The sequence below is a fragment of the Mustelus asterias genome, chromosome 5 (assembly GCF_964213995.1).
Source record: "Mustelus asterias chromosome 5, sMusAst1.hap1.1, whole genome shotgun sequence".
In the NCBI taxonomy this organism is placed as follows: Eukaryota; Metazoa; Chordata; class Chondrichthyes; order Carcharhiniformes; family Triakidae; genus Mustelus; species Mustelus asterias.
This window is the reverse complement of record NC_135805.1, coordinates 116,068,571-116,091,884: the sequence shown is the minus strand read 5'-3', so window position 1 is coordinate 116,091,884 and position 23,314 is coordinate 116,068,571. Positions and strand designations below refer to the sequence as shown.

The window sequence follows — 23,314 nt, the reverse complement described above, 5'->3', positions numbered from 1 at the left end:
TCCAAAAGGTGTGCTCTGCGGTTCAGTTTTACAACTGAAACAACGTTTTACTTCCACCAAATGCTTACCTTCAAAAATTCCAGAAAGGCAGGTTTGGTGGCACACACTTTCTTAATAATTCCCATAGCAGTGCTAAAATTGTTCACGTATTCACTGTATGCATCAAGCACCATCGACTTGGAAAACTGGAACACAAATAAAATGCCAGCTTTAAAAATTTAATACATTCGTTTGAAAGAACCCAGCACTCAGGATTCCAAATTTTACTCGATAAATGAACGCTAAGTTTGTTTATCCTCCAACCCAGGAAGATTTCCTTTCACCGCCAGTCTTTTGTTTCATGTTTCGACTGAATTTGGGTGAAAGAAAATGTTCCAGATGTGTTTGAGGACGAACGGATTGAATTTCAAGCACAAGCAGCCTTTTCATTTTGAAAGGCCCACTTAAAAAGGAGCAAAGTTCAAGCTGAGATTTTTGCAGACATTTGCATGAGCAAACAGTGAACGATGTCAGCTTTCTTTTAAATAATTTCACCAAAATGTCCACGTATTTTTGCTGACTAAACAGAACTTGCAATTGTTTGTCACGGATGTTGCAGCTACAGGGTCAAAAAGCCACAAATCTGAATGATACCATTGTAAGGTCTCAACCTGCAGGAATCTCAAACTTTAAACTATCTCCATGAAATCATGAATAGCAGGGGAAGGAAGACAAGGGTGGGGTAGTGTCTAGACCCCAAAATGTGATCGCTCAAGAAGTTAGAGTATAAATGGGGAAATATCAAGGGCATGTTTGAAGGGAACTGCAATTATCATGGGAGATTTTAATCTGCGTATTGATTGGACAAACCAAACCAGCAAAGGTAACATAGAAGAAGAATTTGTGGAGTGCATCAGATTTGATTTTTAGAGCACTACTTTGTAGAACCTATCCAGGAATGGGCTATTTTAGATTAAGTTTTGTGTAATGAGGTTTAAAGGTTATTTATTACTGTCACAAGTAGGCTCACATTAACACTGCAATGAAGTTACTGTGTAATTAAGAAAGCAAATGTAATGTTGTCATTTATCTCAAGAGGCTTGGAATACAAAAGCAGGGATGTACTTCTGAGGCTTTATAAAGCACTGGTTAGGCCCCATTTGGAGTACTGTGAGCAATTTTGGGCCCCACACCTCAGGAAGGACATACTGGCACTGGAGCGGGTCCAGCGGAGATTCACACGGATGATCCCAGGAATGGTAGGCCTGACATACGATGAACGTCTGAGGATCGTGGGCTTATATTCATTGGAGTTTAGGAGGTTGAGGGGAGATCTGATAGAGACTTACAAGATAATGAACGGCTTAGATAGGATGGACGTAGGGAAGTTGTTTCCATTAGCAGGGGAGACTAGGACGCGGGGGCACAGCCTTAGAATAAAAGGGAGTCACTTTAGAACAGAGATGAGGAGAAATTTCTTCAGCCAGAGAGTGGTAGGTCTGTGGAATTCATTGCCACAGAGGGCTGTGGAGGCCGAGACGTTGAGCGTCTTCAAGACAGAAATTGATAAATTCTTGATTTCTCGAGGAATTAAGGGCTATGGGGAGAGAGCGGGTAAATGGAGTTGAAATCAACCATGATTGAATGGTGGAGTGGACTCGATGGGCCGAATGGCCTTACTTCCGCTCCTATGTCTTATGGTCTTAAAATCCCCTAGTCACCACAATCCAGCACCTGTTCGGGTATACCAAGGGTGAATTTAACATGGCCAATGCACCTAACCAGTATGTCTTCCAGACTGTGGGAGGAAACCGGAGCACCCGGAGGAAATCCATGCAGATACAGGAAGAACGTGCAGACTTCGCACAGTGACCCAAGCCAGGAATCGAACCCAGTCCCTGGTGCTGTGAGGCAGCAGTGCTAACCACTGTGCCACCCAGGGATCTTGTGGTCAAAAATTCCCTAGGGAAAAGTGACTATAATATGATAGAACTCCAGATACAGTTTGAAGGTGAACACCATAGGTCCGTAACTGGTGTCTCCAACTTAAATAAGGGCAATTATAATGGTATGAGGGAGGAGATTGTTTAAAGTTCGAGATTCCTTCAGGTTGAGACCATACAATAGTATCATTTAGATTTGTGGCTTTTTGACCCTGCAGCTGAAACATCTGTGACAAATAATTGCAGGATCTGTTTAGTCAGCAAAACCGCATAAACATTTTGGTGAAATGATTTAAAAGAAAGCTCACATCGTTCAGGTGAGCTGAGTGAACAAGATACAGGTCAACAGGTGAGCAGCAGTAGATATTCAAACAGCTGGTCCAAAATGCTCAGTAGGAGATAATCCCAATCAAAAAGACAGATTCCACGAAAGAGAGGCAAAATCCATTGTTAACAAAGGAGATCAAAGATAATGTTAAATTGAAAGGCAGGATACACAAAGGGGCATGGGATGGTGGTAGAATAGAGGACTGGGAAGTTTTAGGATCCAGCAGCAAAAGACTAAGAGGCTCATAAGAGCTCTGCTATCACTGAGGATGGAGACATTCAATGGAGCCTCCTCCTCCCATTAATTTAATACAGAACAGTACAAACATTAATTGTTTAATTTTCCATCACCATTCATGACTGGATGTAGCAAGACTGCAGAGCTTTAATCTGACTCACTGGTGGTAGAATAGCATATCTCTGGCTACAGCATTTTGCTTCCACTGTTTACCGTGCATGTAGTCCTGTGTTGTAGCTTCACCAGGTTGGTTTAGGTGGCTCTATTGCTGCTTCTGGCATGCTCTTCCACACTTCTCATTGAACTAGGGTTGGTTTTGAAGCTTGATGATAATGGTCGAGTGTAAGATCTGCTGGGTCATCAGTTTATAGATCACGGTGAAATACAATTCTGCTGCTGCAGGTGGCCCACAGCATCTCAGATGCCCAATTTTGTGCTGCTATCCATTTGAAGTCTATCCCATTTAAAAGTTAATATTTGTCTGGTTTCTTTGCAATAGCCACTGTTTCGTGTTCCATCATCCATGGCACAATCTATGCTCTTACCTTTATAGTTCAAAAAATATTCTGCTGCACTCCATTTTTTCTGTGTTGACCTTAATGTGTCAATGCGATTCCATGTTTTTAAATTCTGTACACAGCAGAAAAGCTTACTTGGGCTGAATTTATCCAAACATGTCATAACTTTAAAACGCTTGCTTCACATCCTCACACAGCATTCTCTTTCAAGAAAAAAAAGCTAGACAATCTTTCCTCGGACATTCCTTTTAGTTCTGGCCGTTAGAATATAACCGGTGACAACTTTGTATTGGATGTAATGTGACCAATGGGAACAAGATGTAAAGGTCAGCTGACCCAGTAAAACATGGAACCAATTACAGAGTGATGTAATAGTCAGCTGATTCACTATAAATAAGGAACTATGTAGAATTGTGGGGAGCTTGGAGTGGCCCAGGGCGAGGCCCCAAGTTTGGAGTAATGACGTTTCTTCATTAAACCCTTTCTTTGATTTATAAGTTGGAGTAAGTTTGTTATATTTTCATTGGCTGCATTTTGAAGAGTTCCTTCTGAAGAAACACTGGCATGCACTCTGAAGCTCTTTTCTGCACTGCCCCCAAGAACGCCTTTCTGAACAAACTCTCTCAGAATGCAGGGGCTGAGTTTTTGCAACCCTACCCTTCCTGCTGGCGGGATCTTTTGGTCCCACCGATGGCGCTCCCACGGCTGGTCCTTCAGGCTCTGCCGCCGAACAAACAATGCAAAATGCCGTAGATAGCGGCAGGACTGGAAGACCCTGGCAGTGGCCAATGGCAAGCTGCCTCTGTCACCGGAAAACATGCCGCGGCCGGGGGAAGGGATCCTGTCCCGAGACTCTGCATTTACAATCATGACTGATACTAATTCAAAGACTTACTGAGGCAACAAAGACATCGCCGATCATTTCAACTGAATCCCACTCAGTCACACGACTAGCTAAGGCAATCTGGAACAAAGAATGGCACTGAAGAATCTCCTTTATTCGGTAAAACACAATTTTCAATTTCCTTTCACTTAATAGTTTTGGATCCATTTCTGAAAGAGGTTTCTTGTACTGCTGTGGAAAGAGAAAATTAAAATCAAACACTTTGTCCAAACAATTTCAAATCTGGAATAGCGGAGAGGTGAGCTGCATGAAATAGAATGTGTGGCTAGCCCATCACCTTTCCGCCACTGAGCTGCCCTCATAATATGGTGGCCTGCCCATCTGCCCTTAGGTCTATTGAGACCCATAACTGTCCAATTAATGGCCACTTAAGGGGCTGGTTTTGCCTCTGCAGCAATAACAAGTACGTCTGGCAAAGGCAGAATGAAGTAGGCCAGTCTGCTCTTTCACAACCTCAGGTTAAAAGGCGGGAAGGAAGGGGCTCACTCTTCTGGGGGTGGGCACCCCTCCCAGGAGAGTAAGTTTTAAGTTTATTTCTTAGTGTCACAAGTAGGCTTACATTAACACTGCAATGAAGTTACTGTGCAAATCCACTAGTCGCCAAATTCCGGCATCTGTTGGTATACACTATGTGCCTAACCAGCACGTCTTTTGGACTGTGGGAGGAAACCGGAGCACCCAGAGAAAACCCACACAGACATGGGGAGAACGTGCAGAGTCCGCACAGAGAGTGACCCAAGCTGGGAATCGAACCCAGGCTCCTGGCGCTGTGAGACAGCAGTGCTAACGATTGTGCCACCGTGCCGCCCTGAGCACTCTCTACTTTGTCATGACCAAAATCACTGACAGAATAAAGCAGGTAAATTGAGATAATCCACTACCAGATCTCTTGCAACATATATTTCATGAAACAAGTGAAGATACATGGAAGTAATTTTCAAGCCTGCTTGAAAATTACATTAGCCTGCTACTTGGAGGCCTTTGTAAATAGCTCCTATCTACTCACTCCATCAACTTCAGAGATTACTGCCTTGTAATCATTCCCAGGTCATCATTTTGTAAGATTTAGTTTGGCAGTGAGAAAGTATTGAGAAAAGTAATTGTAAATAGCTGAGAAGCTCCAAAAGGTTTGAATAATATATACATATTTTTAAAAGGACAAATTTCTGGTACCACAGTGATCCAAAAACCCAGTAACAAAATCCAGCAAGGGAAACTTCATTTTCTTTATGCTCCAGCTTACCTCTAGAATTCGCTTTAATCCATCCATATAATTCTTCTCACTTTCAACAACTGAACCAAGAATATATCGTCTGACAACCTGTTTCAAAAGTAAACTTCACTGTTAAGCTACCCAGAATTTACTAAAAATAATCGAAAGAATATAATTAACCGTAGGCTGGCTTAAATATAACAACCTAATTTTGTGACATAAATGGAATTACCATCTTAATTAAACTGTTTTAAAAGGTTAAACTCACCCACCAACAGTAGGAAAAGACTAAAAAAGATCTAAAAAAGAATGCAAGTGGTAGAGTTCTGAAGCAATAATTGGATCACTCCTTAGATACCAACTCAAAATCCAGAAATTTCAAACAGAGAATTTTACAACCTGATTCAAAATAATTTTCACAAGGTTTAATTTAGTTTATTCATTAGTGTCACAAGTTGGCTTACATTAACACTGCAATGAAGTTACTGGGTCACAGTGGTTAGCACTACTGCCTCACAGCGCCAGGGGCCTGGGTTCTATTCCTGGCTTGGGTCACTGTCTGTGCGGAGTCTGCATGTTCTCCCCGTGTCTGTGTGGGTTTCCTCCGGGTGCTCTGCTTTCCTCCCACAGTCTAAAATGTGGTTAGGTGCATTGGCCATGCTAAATTCTCCCTCAGTGTACCCAAAAAGGTGCCAGAGTGTGGCGCCTAGAGGATTTTCACAGTAACTTCATTGCAGTGTTAATGTAAGGCTACTTGTGACACTAATAAATAAACCAAGAGAATTTTACAACTTGATTCAAAATAATTTTCACAAGGTTGATCTGCAGTGCACAAGTAACAGATGACTTCAATTTCAAAAGTTAATTCTTTAAACAGAGGATGGTAAGCTACCTGTCAGAGGTCATATGGCATGGTGAGTGTTATCCCAACGTCTGAACCAGAAGCTCCACGTTCAAGTCCCACTCCAGGACTTGGTGGTCAAGGAAGGTGCATTCATAATGTGGCCAAACGAGTCAAATATCAGCCTGCAAATCCTTCCAACTAACACTAATGGCAGGCAGTAAGAGCTTTTTCTGGAAATCCAAATGACTGAAACTGGAGCCTCTACCATCACTATCCATAGCTCTAGATTACGACATGCATGTAAAAGTATATGTTGCCACAGCAACTTGGACTCCATTGAGGGCTGGATGCCCAGTGTGAATCATTTTGGTGGCAACTGGTTGGGGTTTGATTCCCATTCTGACTGGGGTGAAATCAGGACCTGGGGTGAATTTGGCAGAGTTTGTAATGCTATGTTTAGACCTTCCTTTGGGCAGAGATCTCGAAAAGAAATTACCCGCCACAGGTATGATTTTCCAATTCTTCGATTGAAGTTGATGAGTCATTGCAGTGCTGCTTACAGTGTGAAATGTTAATGTAACATCTGAGGCTACATGGGTCTGAATAATTTACAAATCAAAAAAAAGGACTTTTGAAATAATTAAATGTCTAAATGTCTCAAAAGAAAGGGAATTTAAAAATCAAATTAAATATTATATAATTTGCAACTTCCTTTCTTTCCCAGACAAACAAGTATTTATTTTTGATTACATTTATAATTTTCTCATCCATTTTTTCTCCTTTTCCTGTCAGTGACTTGTAACTTTGTTTGGGAGGTTTTTTTTGAACGTGTTAGACAAAATCCAAATGGGTCTTAACTGGCTGCACTGTACATGAACATTATGTGCTTTAACATAAAGCAGGAGAACACAGCAAGAAAATCTGCTTCATTCTACAGGATGTTAACAGTTTCATAATTTATTATGTAAATCTCAGAACACTCCCACAGAGCTTGGCAACCATGTCCCACAAGATGAACTTATAATGCACTTCTTACAAGCTGTCATTCTCTTGACATGCTGGCACTTAAAGTTCATCATCCAAGGTTACAAACATGTACCTGCTGCTGTGTCAAACCCTCGGGCATGGGTGTCATCACTGGCTCTGGATGTTTGCAGTCAACATCAATAAAGAGGTTCTGCTCCTCTTCTTCCTCCAAACACCCAAATCTGTGATCTGAAAAATAGTGTGCAAATAAAGGTCAGTGATGTTATAAGATACAAGACTCTGTCGGAATCTGATGGGGTAAATAATGGAATGATGTGTCCACTTGTGGGAGACACTAGAACCAGGGGACACACGTTAAGAATAAGAGGTCTGTTGTTTAAGATGGAGATGAGGAGAATTTTTTTTCTCTCATAGGATCGTCAGTATGTGGAATTCTGTACCTCAGAAAGCAGTGAAGGCTGGGTCATTCAAGGCGGTGTGAGGCAGATTATTGATAGACAAGGGAGATGAGGTTTGTGGGGAACAGACAGGAAAGTGGAGTTGAAACCACCACCTGATCAGCCATGATCTTATCAAATGGCAGAGCAGCACGAAGGGCCGAATGGCCTATCCCTCTCCTAAATCCTGTAACTCACCTGGTGCTGAATATTGGTTTGACAGAGGGTCGTTTATGGGTGTTACATGTTGGTGTCTCTGCAGGTGCAGTAGAGAGTTACCGATCTGACTTCTAGAAAAATTAAACTACTCCCATCGAAATTTATTTGCCAAAGGGTTAAACTTAAAGGTGAAAAAGATGTAGTTTTTAGGATCGCCATTTCTTCTCGTTCCTCAGAGAAATTACGACAGCTCTTTTTAAACTTCATTCAGTGTGAGATTAACTATTAAAGGAACTACAGCAACAGAGATGCATTGTTTGCACAGATTTGTAGTTAAAACAGCACAGTAAAATCAAAAAGCATTCAATTTCTCAGCAGTAAGTATAAACATTAATAACTTGTGGGTCAGCTCCAATTTTTGGACCATGAAGATTGCACTATCCCTGCAACATGCCTCTCCATTTTCACAAGAGCTGCCAATTGTTGCAGGAATTTTAACATTTGCATTGCCTGAAGGAGCCATTCTCCAGTTGATCACAGGCACCGCATTAAGCACTGCATCAATTTTTGGCAACATTAACAAGTTGGTGCAGAAAATTAGGAGGAAGGTGGTTGGTTTTGGGTCTGAGATACCGGGGGAACTTTACAACAGAAAAGCGATGAGGTACATGTACTCAATAAATATATATATTATATATATTTCAAAAATCAGGGTTCTCTACCCCACAATATCAGCCACTGTAGATTAGAAATGCCTCCTAAAGATTTCCTTGCATAGGCCTACTCGTCACAATGGTGGCCCTAGCCATCATTGTGTATCTACTTCTTATCTGAATGAAAAAGGCCGAATAAGGCGCATACTCCTAAAATCCATCAGTGTTATAAGTGTTTTTCTGTTGGATTACAATTCTCAGTAGGCAGATTAAATGTGTCACTTTTTGTTGAACAGAGACCAGGCTTAAATCATCTCAGTCATGACCCACCTATTGTGTTTCAAAGGCTACAATTCAGAATTTCTTACTGGCTAAATTAATGTCTCACCCCTCACCCAAAGTAACTAGCAGGCACTATTTAACAACACATCTTCTCCCCCATCCTTAAATAAAGTGGATAAACAGCAGCCCCCCCCCCCCCCCCCCCCCCGCGCAACCACCACCAACCATCACCACCACCATCTAGAAAAGGCATTGTTTAACACCCCAACCCCAAAAGAAATATAATGGATGAGCCCAGACAGCTAGGCCCCTAAAAGGCAATGGGAAACCCATTCAAGGGAATACGTAGAAAGATCGGAAGATAGGAATTTGGAGCAGAAGTAGGCAAATTCAGCCCTTCGAGCCTGCTCTGTCATTTAATCAGATCATGGCTGATCTCTCCCTGGTCTCAAATCCATTTCCTCATCATATCCCCTTACTCTTTTTTATTAGAAATATATCTACTTCTTGAAACCATTCAATAATTCAGAGTCCACCGTGCTATGGGGCAGTGAGTTCCACAAATTCACCACCCTCTGCAAGTAGATCTTCTTCATCTCAGTTTTAAATCTATTGCCTCTCAATCTATACCTATGACCTATATCTTGCTATAGATTACCCCATAAGAGGAAACATTTGGTCTACAAATACTTTATCTACCCCTTTTAAAATTTTATATACCTCGATCAGATCCACTCTCATCCTTCTAAACTCCAGAGTATAAGGTCAAACTGTTTAATCTCTCCTCATACGTCAAACCTTTCATCCCCCAGAATCAATCTGGTGAACCTCCTCCGAACTGCCTCCAATGCCACCACATCCTTCCTCAAATAAGGAGACCAAAACTGGACACAAAACTCCAAAGTGGTCTCACCAACACCCTATACAATTGCAACAATACTTCTCTACTTCTATACTCCAGTTCCTTTGCAATGCATGCCAACATCCCATTTGCCTTTTCAATTACGTGCTGCACCTGCATACTGACTTTCTGCAATTCATGAACATAGACACCCAGATCCCTCTGCTTGGACACATTTTGAATCTGCTTTCCATTTAGGTAACAAATAAATACAGAGCTCTGACAAGTAACTGTAATGAAAATCGTATGGAAGTGGGTTTGTAAACTGGACTGAATAAAAGTTAATTCTCACTGCTCTGGTGAAGGTAAAATTGGCAAGCTGTTAGCTATTGCTGAGTTCCGATGGCACTAATTTAGAATTATTTACCATGCAATCTGGGTTGAAATTGGATATCAACTGAACTCCAGCCCCCGATAAAGGCAATCAGGTGGGACTGTTAGCACTTTCATTTTTACTGTGTTACAGATGGCCAAGATTTAAAGGAAATTAATGGTGAACAATTAATTAGTTACAGAGCACTTCAAGCACTTGAAACATTTTAAAGTTGTAGTTAGCTTCTTGCACCCTCCAGAGGCTGCCCTGCTGGTTTAAATGAGTAAATGCACAGCAGAGAGTGGGGCTGAATCACACATGGGAGAAAGGTCACAGTCTCAAGACAGAGTTTGCGATTTCAACTCGGTCGATGATGAGGGCACAAATGAACTCAGAGGAGGGTCAGAACAACCCAGGGTTCACGGTCCTCATCATTAGTCAGTGACTCATGCTTGAAAGCAGGGGTGTGTTTGGGGGAATGAACAGCAGCACTGAACAGCACAATTGAAAGCATTTAGCAAGTTTATGGCATTCTACAATCATTTAAAAAAAACATTTTTAATACTAAGATTAGCCCAAAGCTTTTGAAAAGCATGTATGCTTTCTTAACAGAGGCTGCTGAAATTGATGGTGTATTTGTGCTTTACTGTGCATCATGTCCACTTCTCCCACTCACCTTGATACCTGTGTCTAATGAACGAGCGTCCCCTTTTAAGAACAGCAGCTTTGGTCTTTTCCAATCCATCTTTAGTACCTTCCTTTGCAGCTTTCATTAACTGTTGCATCTGGAAGTGAACAACAGATTTAGCATTCTCAGGAAGTATGAGGAAACAGTACATTTGAACTTCATTAGTCAGAAACATCCAAGTAACAACCACAGTACCTGCCTGCTCACTCAAATTTTCTGATGTATAAACTGGGCTGCAGAGATCAGGAAGAACTCTGGTTCAATTGGCTGTCTATGTGCTGAATTAATTCTTCTTTGTTAAGCCTGCAGTAAGGGTTCAATTGGTTCAATTTCTCTCCTGAGTGCCTACAGATCAACAAGGCTTTTACCATCCGTGATTGCACCAGATTGCACTAACATTCAACAATATCTTGCGGACATACAGCGCCTTTTAATGTCTTATCAAAACAAACTTGACACCATCGCAACTAAGGAGGTTTTGGAGCAGATTAAAGAGGCAGATTTTAGAGGCAGATTTTAAGGAGCTCCTTAAAAAGGAGGCAAGAGGCAGAAGGATTAGGGGAGGGAATTCCAGAGTGTACATAGCTGAAGACAAGGTCTCTAGGGAGTGATTAAAGTAAGGGATATGCCAGGGGCCAGACCTGGAGGAAAGCAGGGCGATCCGAGGTTTGCAGGGCTGGAGAAGATTACAGAGATCGGCAGGAGTGAAACCATGGAGGAATCTAAAAAACAAGGATGGGAATTTTCAAATTGAGGCATTACTCAATGGGGCGAGGGTGTAGGTCGACAAGCATAAAGACAGTGGGTGAATGGATTTGATGCAAGTCAGAATACAGGCAGCCGAGCTTTGGCTGATCTCAAGTTTACAGAAGGTTGAAAGTGAGGTGCCAGCCAGGACTGCAATAAAATAGGTAAACATCAAGTTAACTAAGGCGTGAGTAAGGGTTTCAGCAGCAGATGAGCTCAGGCAGGGGTGGAGTCAGGTGATGTCGCAGTAGTGGAAGCAGACGGTCTTAGTGATTTGTACAGGTACAGGTATAAGGTTCATCTGGAGTCAAATACGACACTGAGATTGCGAACAGTCTTGTTCAGCCTGTGAGTTATCAGGGAAAGGATGGAATTGGTGGCAAGGAACAATTTGTCGTGGGATTGCAAGACAATAGCTTTGATCGTCCCAGTTTTTCTGGTAATTAATCCATTTCTGAATGTTGGATAAGCAGTCAAACATAAAAACATGGCTCCTCAGGCCTAGACCACAATTTAATAAGATCATAGCTGATCAGTTTGGGGCTTTAACCCCACTTTCCTGCCTGCCCCTCATAACTGTCGACTCAGCCTTGAATATTTCAATGCTTGTTGGGAAGAGAATTCCAAACATGAATAATCTTCTGGGAGAGAAAAATAAATCATCTGTGTCTTAACTGAGGGACCCCTTTCTGAAACTGTACTTGCTTCCTTGTTCCACATTCCCACCTGAAGTGAAACATCCTTTCAGAAATCTACCCTGTTAAGCCCCCTCATAACCTTATATGTTTCAATAACATCACTTCACATTCTTCTAAACTCCAATGAGTATAGACCTGCTCAACCATTCCTCATGAGACAACCCGTTCCCCCAAGAATCAGCTGACTGAACCTTCTCTGAACTCCTCCCAATGCAAGTACTCTAGACGTGGTTTCATATGTCCTGTATGGTTGCGGCAAAACTTCCTTACTTTTATACTGCATCCACTTGGCAATAAAGGCCAACGCTCCATTTGCTTTCCTAATTACTTGCTGTACCTGCGTACTGACCTTTTGAGATTCATGTACTATATCACACTGTCTCGCAGCATTCTGCAATCTCTCTTCAATTAAATAACATTCTGCTTCTGTAATCTTTCTACCAAAATGGAAAGCTTTCCCACATTATACTAAATCTGCCATTTTTTTGACCATTCACTTAACCTATCTCCATTGCTTTGCAGACTCTTTACAATCATCATCCTCACAACTTGCTTTTCTACCTATCTGTGTATTATCATCAAATTTGACGATAAAAGTCGGTCCCTTCCTCCAAGTCATTAATATAGATCATAAACAATTGCAACCCCAGCATTGATCCCTGTGGCACTCCACTAGTTACAGTTTGCCAAGGTACAAATGATCCATTTATCTCAGTACTGTGTTTCCTGCTGTTTGGCCAATTCTCTATCCATACCAATGTATCACTCTTAACACCATGAGTACCTATGTGGCACCTTGTCGAATGCCTTTTGGAAATATAAACACACAGCATCTACTGGCTCCCTTTTACCCACCTTCTTGTTACATCCTCAAACAACTCTTCTACATTTGTCCAACACAATTTCCCTTTCACAAAACCATGCTGACTCTAGCCGTTAATATTATGGTTTGCTAAATGTTCTGCTACCAGCTCCTTAATAAAGTATTCTAGCATTTTTATAATGACAGATGTTTGGCTAACTGGCCTATATTTTCTTGCTTTTCATCTCCCTCCTTTCTTGACTGGAGGAGTTTCATTTGCGGTTTTGTAATTCACTGGGACCTTTCCAGGATCTAGAGAATTTGGAAGATTACAACAAATGTATCCATCATCTCTGCAGCCACTTCTTTCAAGGCACAAGGATGCAGACCATCCGGTCAGACAACCTATCAGTCTTTAGTCTCAGATTTCTCAGTACTTCTTCTCTCATGATTGTTTTAAGTTCCTCCCTTTTGTCTCTTGATTTTCTGTCATTCTCTGGATACCTTTTGTGTCGTCAACCTTAAAGACAAATATTTGTTTAAAACCTCTTCCATTTCCTTGTTTCTCATTATTATTTCCTCAGTCTCATCCTCTAAGGAACCAATACTTTGGCAACTCTTCCTTTTTATAGACAGTAAAAGCTTCTACAAGTATATTTTTATGTTTCTTGCTAGTAGATGAAAATGTAAAGGGGTGAAGACACATTTATTATTCATACCTATTATTTCAGTATAATCTATGAAGATGATAAATTCATCTTTCTGGACCAAGAGCCATTGAGGAAAATGAAGATTTGTGCAAGTCAATATTCGGAGTGTAAGGTTGTAGAGCTCGGCTTCAGATTCTGCATACGATCAGCACTCCGTTATCAAAGGCATTCAAACCACTTGTGGGAACTGCAAAACTACATTTTATGGGACAACTACTAAAGATGTCACATGCAAGTGCCCCATATAGATTGCAAGTGAAAACCATGTACTTGAGGATTAGATTCTTACTTGGGATTTTTCATGTAAGATTGAGGCCCTATATCATCACCAGATAAAAGAAACTAAATAATGAATGCCTCAGCCACAGCATTTTATCTAATTCTGGGTTCCACACTTTAGGCCAGAGAGAGTGCAGAGGAAATTGGCTAAATGGCAACAAGCATGAGCGACTAGGAGAAATTGGGGTTGTTCTCTCTACAGCAGAAAAGGTTAAGGGAGGTGTTCAAAATCATGGCAGATTTTGACGAAGTAAGGCAAAACTGTTTCCAAAGGTAGGAGGATTGGTAGCCAGAGAACACAGCTTTAAAATAATTGGCAAAATAACTGGATGCGATATGAGAAGATAAAAGACAAATACTGCAGATGCTGGAAATCAAATAAAAACTGACAATGTTGGAAATACTCAGCAGATCTGGCAGCATCTATGAACAGAGAAACAGAGTTAATATTTCAGGTTGATGACCTTGTGTTACAACAAGGTAAAGTTAGAGATGCAACAGCTTTTAGCAAGTACAGGGATAGGGAGGGGAGTGAGGACCATACGGGAAGGTTTGTATTAGGTTGGAAGGCAGGAGGAAGATTGTGGGCTTGAAGATTATTTTCATGGAGTCATGGAGACTCTGGGACCCTTTTAAAATGGCGGGTGGCACTTAGGCCTGGAAGTCTCACCCCTCTCAATTATGACAGATCCTATTTTTGCAGGTGGGGGGAGAAAGAGTTCAGCAGGCCATTTGAACTGAGTGCCGAGTTCAACAGACCCCAATTTCACTGGAGCAAGGTTTATCCAACTGTGTGGGAGTTACAAATCTTTGGCGAGATCATAAATGTTCTTAAATGGTGGATAAGGTCTGTAGAACTATGTATTTAAATGACCGGCCCTGTAAAATTTCAAAGAAACTGCCTGTCTGTGTTGGTGAGGGTTGAAAAGAAATCTGTTCTAGCAGTTTCAATGCCTGCTTCCTAACGTAACTTAATGTTTGGCTGCTTTCACAACCTATTATTATTGCTGGGATGGGTGGGGCATTAGTTCACAGTTTGATTGACAGTTCAAAGAGGTTATTAAAGCATTAGCAATCTTTGATATGGAATTATGAATACAACGGTTTATTTTTTAGAAAGGGTTAAATACCAGAAGGAATTTTAATTCATTGCTTGGGCTCTCATGACTGGGAATCTTTTTCACATAGTGAATTCTGTAATAGATATTTAGAACTCGATTTTATTGCATTTCAACATGGCTCCTGAATGGTGGCTTATGGTAGGCACTAAGTGAGTTGGCATGGAGGGTGTAAGGACAAGGATCTTGGGTAGGAGGCATGGACTAGCATTAAGTTGGCACAGGGGTTGTAAGGGGCCATGGATTGGCATAATTTAGCATGTTTGGGCATGGGGAGTGGGAGAGGTGAGGGCTAGAGCACCTACTGTTTAACAACACAACTGACATGCAGTTGCAGAGGACCAAAGCAGGTCTTTCAAATAACCTGTAATGGCATTTGATGGTCTGCATGGCCACTCCCAATCTGTGTCTGGGGGTGGCAAGCCCGGCTCCATCCTGCACCCACTACCCGAAGTGAAAAACTTACCACTTGTGGCAATTTTTCCTGAGGTGGGTGTACTGAGCTTGGTAATTACCCAAGTCAAGCTACCAGTGTTGTGAGCAAAAGTCCCACGGGAAACAACAAAAATACAATTGTGCAAAGCCAAAGAAAAAGGTATGGAACAAGTAAAGAAATGAAAAACGTATCCAGAGGACATATAAATAGGAATCGCAGAATTGTTACCAACAGCAGCTGTCCAAAATAGATGGGAAATAGGTTGTGATCTGAAACTGTTGAACTCAATGATGAGCCTGGAAAGATGGAAAGTGCATCATCAAGAGTTGAGGTGCTGTTACTCAAGGTTACACTGAGCTCCAGTGAGAAACACCATTTCTTGCTCTCACTCTTTGCCCTTTCCTTTCAAAACCACAGTCAGATTCCTTTGGTCTTCATCTTTCCCCCACAAGCCTCCACATTCAAAGATCATCATTTCCAACGCCATCAGCATTATGCCACCACCAAACAACTTACCTTCTCTCCCTCCACTCTCCCCACAGCTTTTTAGCTTCTGTTAGGACCAGTCAACTCCTCAATCACCCTCAACACTCCTCTCCATTGCATGGCATCTTCCATGCAAACACACAAAATGCAACACCTGTCCCTCTTTACCCTTTCCACAAACACTTCGTCTGGTTGAAAAAGCAATTTACTTATACCTCTTTTAATTTAGTAAACTGCATTTGCTGTTCATGCTGTGGTCTCCCCTGCAATGGGGAGACCAACCATAGCTTTAATGATCACTTTGTGAAACATTCTTGTCATTTGAGTTCTCTGTCCCACTCCCACTCTGATGCTGCTCTTCAACGTTCAACATTGTTCTAGTGAAGCTCAATGTAAGCTTATTGAACAGTATCTCATTCTCGATTAGGCACTTTACAACCTTCCAGATTCAACACCAAGTTCAACAATTTAAGATGAAACTCTTTGCCCCCATTTTTTGTCCAAATGTCTGATGTTAGTGATGATTCTGTTATTCTCAGTTACAACTCTAAACCCATCATATTTATTTGTCCCGTTGCCATCTCTTATTGCCTTGCACCATCACACATTTTGTCATTTTCATTTCTCCTAACCTTGTTTCTCGACTCCCACACTCTTCCCCACTTTCCTGGCCTTTCGTATTTGCTGAAAACTTGCTACATCTTGCTGATGTCTTCCAGTTCTGCTGAAGGCGTATCAATTTGGAATGTTAACTCTTTTTCTCTTTCAATGGATTCTGGATGATGTGTGAGTTATGAGAATGTTCCAGAATGAACTGCCCAAAGGAGGAATTGGATGAATGCTAAAAAATTCATTGCAGGGTTACGGGAAAAGAAAAACAATGTAGGACTAATTGGATAGCTCTTTCAAAGAGCCAGCATAACACATCAGGCCAAATGGCCTCCCTTTGTGCTGCAAGTTTTTATGAATCTCCTGCTTATTAGATGTGGTTTAATTTTGCATTATTCACAGCAGATAATCCAAATTGCAGTCGAAAGCTGGTCCCCTGTGTCAAAGCCATTAGCGTCACCACTTCATGCACAAGGATATATTGTGTGAACTAATTGTGTTGCTATAGAATTACTCAGTGAGAATTAACAACTGATGGTTAACAGACAATGGAAAAAAATATCACATATAATTGGACAGCTGATGCTCATATTTCACGATGGGGGTAGAATTAGGTTGGAGAGCTGCGGGTTGCTTTTATTTTAAAAAATGGAACTATTAATAACTAGTGCTTCCACATCACAAGTCACTTTGGAGTTCTGGTTTACATGAGAAATTTCCACACAGTTCACACGCAGATGACAGGTCAGTCCAAAACCAGATAGCTGCAAATATAAATTCAGTACTCCATAATTTTATCCATTTATCAACCTGTGACAAGAGCAGTCAGTTCAGGGTCTGGTCAATTTTAAAATAATTAATCTTAATGACCTTCCCTTAGATAAACAAAGTAATTTTAATTTGAATGTCCATTACTTTCTACACTCGCAAAGAAAATCAGTGTAAGTAGCAGAAAATCTCAACACTCAACACTTGCTTAAATTTGTTCTCAAAAAGCTGTACATTGGTGCAGTGATTTATTTTTTTCCAATATTTTGCAGCAACTAAACATTTGGCTTCTGATTTAAAGCATTAGATGACAAGGTAGGGCAGCACGGCAAACACATTCAACAGATGTTCAGTGTCTCCAACAACAAATTTTCATGTCTCGTACTGCAGAATTTATGCTGCTCACTCCCACCTTTTAAATATGCTACAATAGGGTATTATTAGGCCTGCACAAAAGAACACAAAGCGAATGTGTTTTGAGGCCAGCAGATGTCCATCATAAGGTACATAATTAACAGTGCAAGGCATTGTTCATTATCTCCCCCTCAACAAACTTCCAATGTGACTCACATTAATCACAGACTGCAGCATATGAAATATTCCACTACAATGACACCTACTCACACCCTTGGGACTCATTTGCACACAAGTTCAGAATGTAAATGTAAAATATACATTCATATTTACTTTTCAGGCATATCCTACTCTTCAATCCTAATCACCATGCTAAATCTTTCAAAGGACGTATATGGCTTTTCTGGCCACAAACAAAACTCAAAGCTTTGCCATGGCAATGGTTGGCACGGTGGCACAGTGGTTAGCACTGCTGCCTCACAGCGCCAGGGAACCGGGTTTGATTCCGGCCTTGGGTCACTGTCTGAGTTTACGCGATCTCCCCGTGTCTGCGTGGGTTTCCCCCGGGTGCTCCGGATTCCTCCCACAGTCCAAAGGGTGTGCTGGTTAGGTGCACTGGCCATGCTAAATTCTCCCTCAGTGTACCCAAACATGCGCTGGAGTGTGGCAACTAGGGGATTTTCACAGTAACTTCATTGCACTGTTAATGTAAGCCTACTTGTGACTAATAAAATTTAAAAAATATTTTTAGTGGTATTGGTATTTAGTGGTAGTGGTATTGTTACTGGACTAGTAATCAAGAGAGCCAGGGCATGATCTGGAGACCCAGCTTCAAATTCCACCATAGCAGATGGTGAAATTTGAATTCAATAAAATATCTGGAACTAAAAGTCCAATGGTGACGATGAAACCATCGTCAATTGTTGTAAAAACCCATCTGCTTTACTAATGTCCTTTAGGGAAGGAAATCTGCTGTCCCTACCCGGTCTGGCCTACATATGACTCCAGACCCACAGCAGTGTGGTTGACTCTTATACACACGCACGCACACACGTTCTTCACATTGGGGATGGAGGGGTGAAGAGGGGGTGAAGGAGAGGGGATGCAGGCCTGAAGAAAGATGGATGGAGGTTGAAGAATATGAAGGGTGCTGAAGGATGGGGGTGAAGGATATGTAAAGAGGGGGGATGATCGAGGGGAGAATGGGGGTTGAAGGGTGGAGGCGGTGAAACAGCTGCGATTCAGGTTTGCACTGCCGGGGTCTGGGATTTATTCATGTGCACCTCCCATTCCAGCCTCACCATGTCAGCTTGCACTTTCCTAGATTCAAACTCCCAAATGCTGGGTGGCAACCACTGCTGCAGGTGTCACAACTACAACTCCCACCAGGGACCACGAACTGGGTCTCTCCTGATGGCATACTGCCATTCCTCACTGTACAGGTGCACAGTGCCGCAGGCCACATAGGTAATGTAGTTCCGACCAGTGATTGTGTCAGGAAAGAGCTCCTCTCTGATTGGCTCAGCAGAGCAATTGGCATACAAATTCTGGAAGGAATTTCAAAGTAGTCTGTCCCTGATTGGCTGTGAGGGACTCTCTCATCATTTTGAGGCCCCCTGTTATTTGGAGGCCCTGTGCCAGGGTACGGCGTATTTCACTGGAAATCTGCCCCGATGGTAAACACTTTGGGGGCAATTTTACCATCGCGGCGGATTTCACCATTGCGGCGGATTTCCGGCATGGACAGTCTCTTGCTGGAAATAGGTGGGAGGCAGGTTAACATATTAAGATTTATTATAATGCTGTTTTACATCTGCTTAGTGAGCCCGGCGCTCAATTGTCCGGACTTGCCCCCCTTTATGACCTCACCAGGAAAGGTTCATGCCAACGAGGAATAGACATGCTCCCCATGAACTGGGAGCAGTCGACTTGGCCTCGCCTGTGGAACCAGAGGCCATTGAAGCCCCCCAGGGAGGCCAAGGGCAAGGGGGGGTGCCCCTTTGGTAAGTGCCAGATTGGCAATGCCACCCTGGCACATGGGCAATACCAGCCAGGCAGTGCCGGAGGGCAGGTCTAATGGGGCAGGGCTAGTGGAGGTGGGACTAATGAGGGGAGGGGGCCTGCTGGTGGATGGGGGGAGTGGGGGGGGGAAACGGAGGGAGAGGGGACCCACTGCCACTCTGCAGTGATCAGTGGGGCCTTCATGGTGGGTCCACGATCGGTCTGTTTCGCTGGGGCTAGAACTCAGGCCGCGGGCACCCGCGATTGCAGGGGAGAGGGGGAGCTGCTTCAGGCTGCTTGCAGTAGCAGGGGCCTGACAGCTCTCTCTTTGTCTGTCAGACCCCTGCTACTGCTAATGCGCACGTGCAGCATCAGAGGCCTGCGCATGCGCACTACCTCCCTTGCAAGGTTTTGGGGGCATTAAAGCCCTGCCCTCTGGCTTCTGCAGCGAGCAACAGGCTTGCTGATATTTTTGCAGGCAGAGTGCATATGGGGGGGGGGGGGCCTGAAAACAGCTCAAAGGTTGTATCTGAAACCCTCCCAGTTTCAAGTCTACCCAGCACTTCGAAAAAAAATGGTAAAATCGCCCCCTTTGAATCCTTGTTCAGTGAGCATTCCTATGTTTTCTCCTCTCGTACTTGCTTTCTCTTTAAATATAATCTTGTATTTTCAATACTTTATAGCACATTTGTAACAAGGGAATCAGATTTAGTGGTCGCATTGCAGGGATTAAGGAATCTCAAACCCTGCGATTACAGCTCAAACATTTTAGCTGAACATCAAGAAGAGATTATCATATTATATACAATCTTATATTTTTATTGAACAATATATACACCTTGTTTTTTTTCAGTTTTGTGCTGGTGGATATCTATGCCCATTGGGCCACACTGATGACATACACTTTGTCAGTACCAAAGAATGAAATATTGTGACGCAGCTTGTGCAAGTTAATTTACACAAAACACTGATTACCCCTATTGTATATATGATGAAATAACCTGTGAAGCTATGTAATTAAATCATGCGCTTATGCAATTCTGACATGCAAATGCTGCATTTATTTTTAATTCTTTCAAGGGACAAGGATGTCACTGGTTAGGCCAGCATTTATTGCCCATTCTTCATAACCCTTGAGTAGGTTGTGGTGAGCTGCCTTCTTGAACTGCTGCAGTCCATGTTGTGTAAGAACACCAACAATGCTGTTAGGGAGGGAGTTCTAGGATTTTGACCCAGCAACCACGAAGAAACAGCAGTACAGTTCAAAGTCAGGATGCTCTGTGACTTGGAGAACATGCAGGTGGTGGTCTTCCCAGGCACCTGCTGCCCTTGTCCTTCGAGTGGCAGAGGTTGTAGGTTTGGAAGGTGCTTTTGAAGCAGCCTTGACGAGTTGCTGCAATGCATCTTGTAGATGGTGGACACTGCTGCCACTGTGCATTGGTGGTGGAGGGACTGGGTGTTGGAGACGGCAGATGGAGTGTCAATCTAACGGACTGCTTTGTCCTGAATGAATTAAGCCTCTCAAGTGTTGTTGGAACTGCACTCATCCAGGCAGGTGGAGAGTATTCCATCACACTCCTGTGCTGTGGCTTGTAGATAGCGGACAGGCCTTTGGAAGCCAGGAGGTGAGTTACTCGCCTCAGAATTCCCAGCCTCTGATCTGCCTTTGTGTAGCCACAGCACTTATTTGGCCCAGTTCACTTTCTGTGTGTCTTCTGATATTATATATCTTTCAATAACTTTGAATGATTTCCTTAAACATCAAACTCGATCTTGGGTCACCAGGAGCTTTCCTTCACACCATGTGGTATAGAATTGCTGTACTGAGAAGTCAGTCACAAAACATGGCTGAGTTCACTAGGGAGATGAGTGGGCATGTTGTGCAGCAGTAATAGTAGGCAATAGTTTTAGCATTAACAGTAATTACAGATATTTTAATCAGTAAAAGGAATGGTAAAGGGAAGGTAATTTAGAAATTTGCAGTCATGAAATACCAACTTGAGAAATAATTTAACAATATCAAATCATTGATACCCAGTAGACCCTTATGGTACAACTGATAATATACAGCTGAAAACCAGAAAAAATGTCAGAAACTAGATTAATAACTGAAGTAACTGTTAGTTTGACTCAGAAATGTTACAATTTCAGAATTAAGGTAGATTGTCTCCACTTGAGGGAGCTAAAGTTCAAAGAAATTAGATTTTGTTTCTGCTAACATTAAGGAGGGAGAAAAGATAGACAGAAGATAAATATTGGCCCGAGTTAAGGAGGTGATGATGAAATCGCCAGTGAATACCGTCATTCCTTCACCAAAACTGGCAGCAATTTTGAGAATCTGGACATGTGCGGAATAACGTGGAAATTCAGAAGCTGCTGTCAGTGACTACTCCACCATAGTATGGTGAGCTGTAGCAGTTCTTACAGATTTTCCTTTGGAAGCACAAACTTCCAAGTTTTGCTGTAAAAAACTGGGAAAGTTACACTTGTTGATTGAGGTATAACTGGGTTTTTAACAGCTTACTAACCTTATAATTACAGACTCAAAGCTGATTTTACATTTATTTACTTACAATCTAAAAATGTACATTTAAAGTGAAGGATTAAAGTGCTGTTAGCTGCTTGGCTTGCTGTGTGCGAATAACTTGATCGATTGCTTGCTGTGTGCCAAGGCAACCCCTTTCAATTGGCGCCAGATTTAAATTGACGCTGGAAAAGGTTAAATCAATGCCCCAGAGATGGCTACATCAGTGTGAGCAGCAGGTCAGCAACGAGCATGCTTGCTTACTGCAAAATCCAGGCCAAATGGAAACAAATAAAACATCAGCTCATAAAAAAAACATGTTAAAATATCAGAAATAGATCCTGTTGCAGCCATTTAACTCATTGGCATGACTTACTGCAGGGAACCTTGATTTTACTTCTTACACTCAGGAATAAATATGTGTCGATGCTTTTAGCTCTCTACACATCTTGGATGATTGGATAATAGAGAAAATGAACAGCAAATATAGATAATTTACAACAGGACATGCTTTTGGGAGTCAGGAGGTGAGTTACCCTCCTCAGAATTGACTTTTCTGGTAATCAGTTGTACATTATCCGTTGTACAATAAGGATGAACTGAGTATCAATGATTTGATATTGGTAAATTATTTCTCAAACTGGTATCTCATGACTGTATATTTCTAAATAACCTTCCCTTTACCTTTGCTATGCACTGATTAAAATATCTGTTAATTACTGTTAGCGCTTGAAATTATTGCTTACCATTTCCTCCGGGTGTTCCGGTTTCCTCCCATAGTCCAGAAATGTGCAGGTTAGCTGGATTAACCATGCTAAATTTCCCTTGGTGTCCCAAAATGTGTAAATTAGTTGAATAATACATGGGATTACGTGGATAGGGCCTGGGTAAAATGCTCTGTCGGAGAGTAGGTGCAGACTCAATGGACCAAATGGCTGCCTTCTGCATTGTAGAGATTCTATGATTCATTACAGGATTGAACAGGATTGAGCCATTAAGCTCATCATGGTTGTTTTGCCATTCAGTGAGACCGAGTTAGGGGTCAATATCCTAACTTCACTTATATGCCTTGGCTCACAACCCAAAGAAAATCCAGCAATCTGCACCAGTGAATGCTAGATCCATTACTGTGATGGCAGGAAAGTGACATTTCAACCGCGGTTGGCTCAGACTTCCCCTACTGTGCAGCTTTAGTGGATACCCCTCCATTACTGCCCCCACCAACACTCCCTTCTCCTCTTGGTCTTCTTGGAATAACTCAGAAGTACTGGCAAAAGAAAATCCCCTGTGAGATGTTGTGTTCAATACTCTATTAAATTAGCCTAGATCAATGAGGATTAGCATTGGGAACAACTTTTCCTTAGTAAGTGTGAGGTTGGATCATGAAAAACAACAG

At 42.1% G+C, this 23,314-nt stretch overlaps 1 protein-coding gene across 1 annotated transcript in view; it reads right to left on the bottom strand.

Annotated features, from left to right (window-relative positions):
• The window catches only part of arhgef10 (Rho guanine nucleotide exchange factor (GEF) 10), a 305,202-nt gene that overhangs the window by 158,221 nt on the left and 123,667 nt on the right, over nucleotides 1-23,314 (bottom strand). Inside the window, exons 10-14 of the mRNA XM_078213587.1 lie at nucleotides 10,375-10,483; nucleotides 7,066-7,181; nucleotides 5,153-5,230; nucleotides 3,901-4,080; nucleotides 69-185 (exon numbers count right to left, since the gene is read on the bottom strand). Of these exons, the coding sequence (XP_078069713.1) occupies nucleotides 69-185; nucleotides 3,901-4,080; nucleotides 5,153-5,230; nucleotides 7,066-7,181; nucleotides 10,375-10,483 (600 nt within the window). The remainder of the gene's footprint in view (nucleotides 1-68; nucleotides 186-3,900; nucleotides 4,081-5,152; nucleotides 5,231-7,065; nucleotides 7,182-10,374; nucleotides 10,484-23,314) is intronic.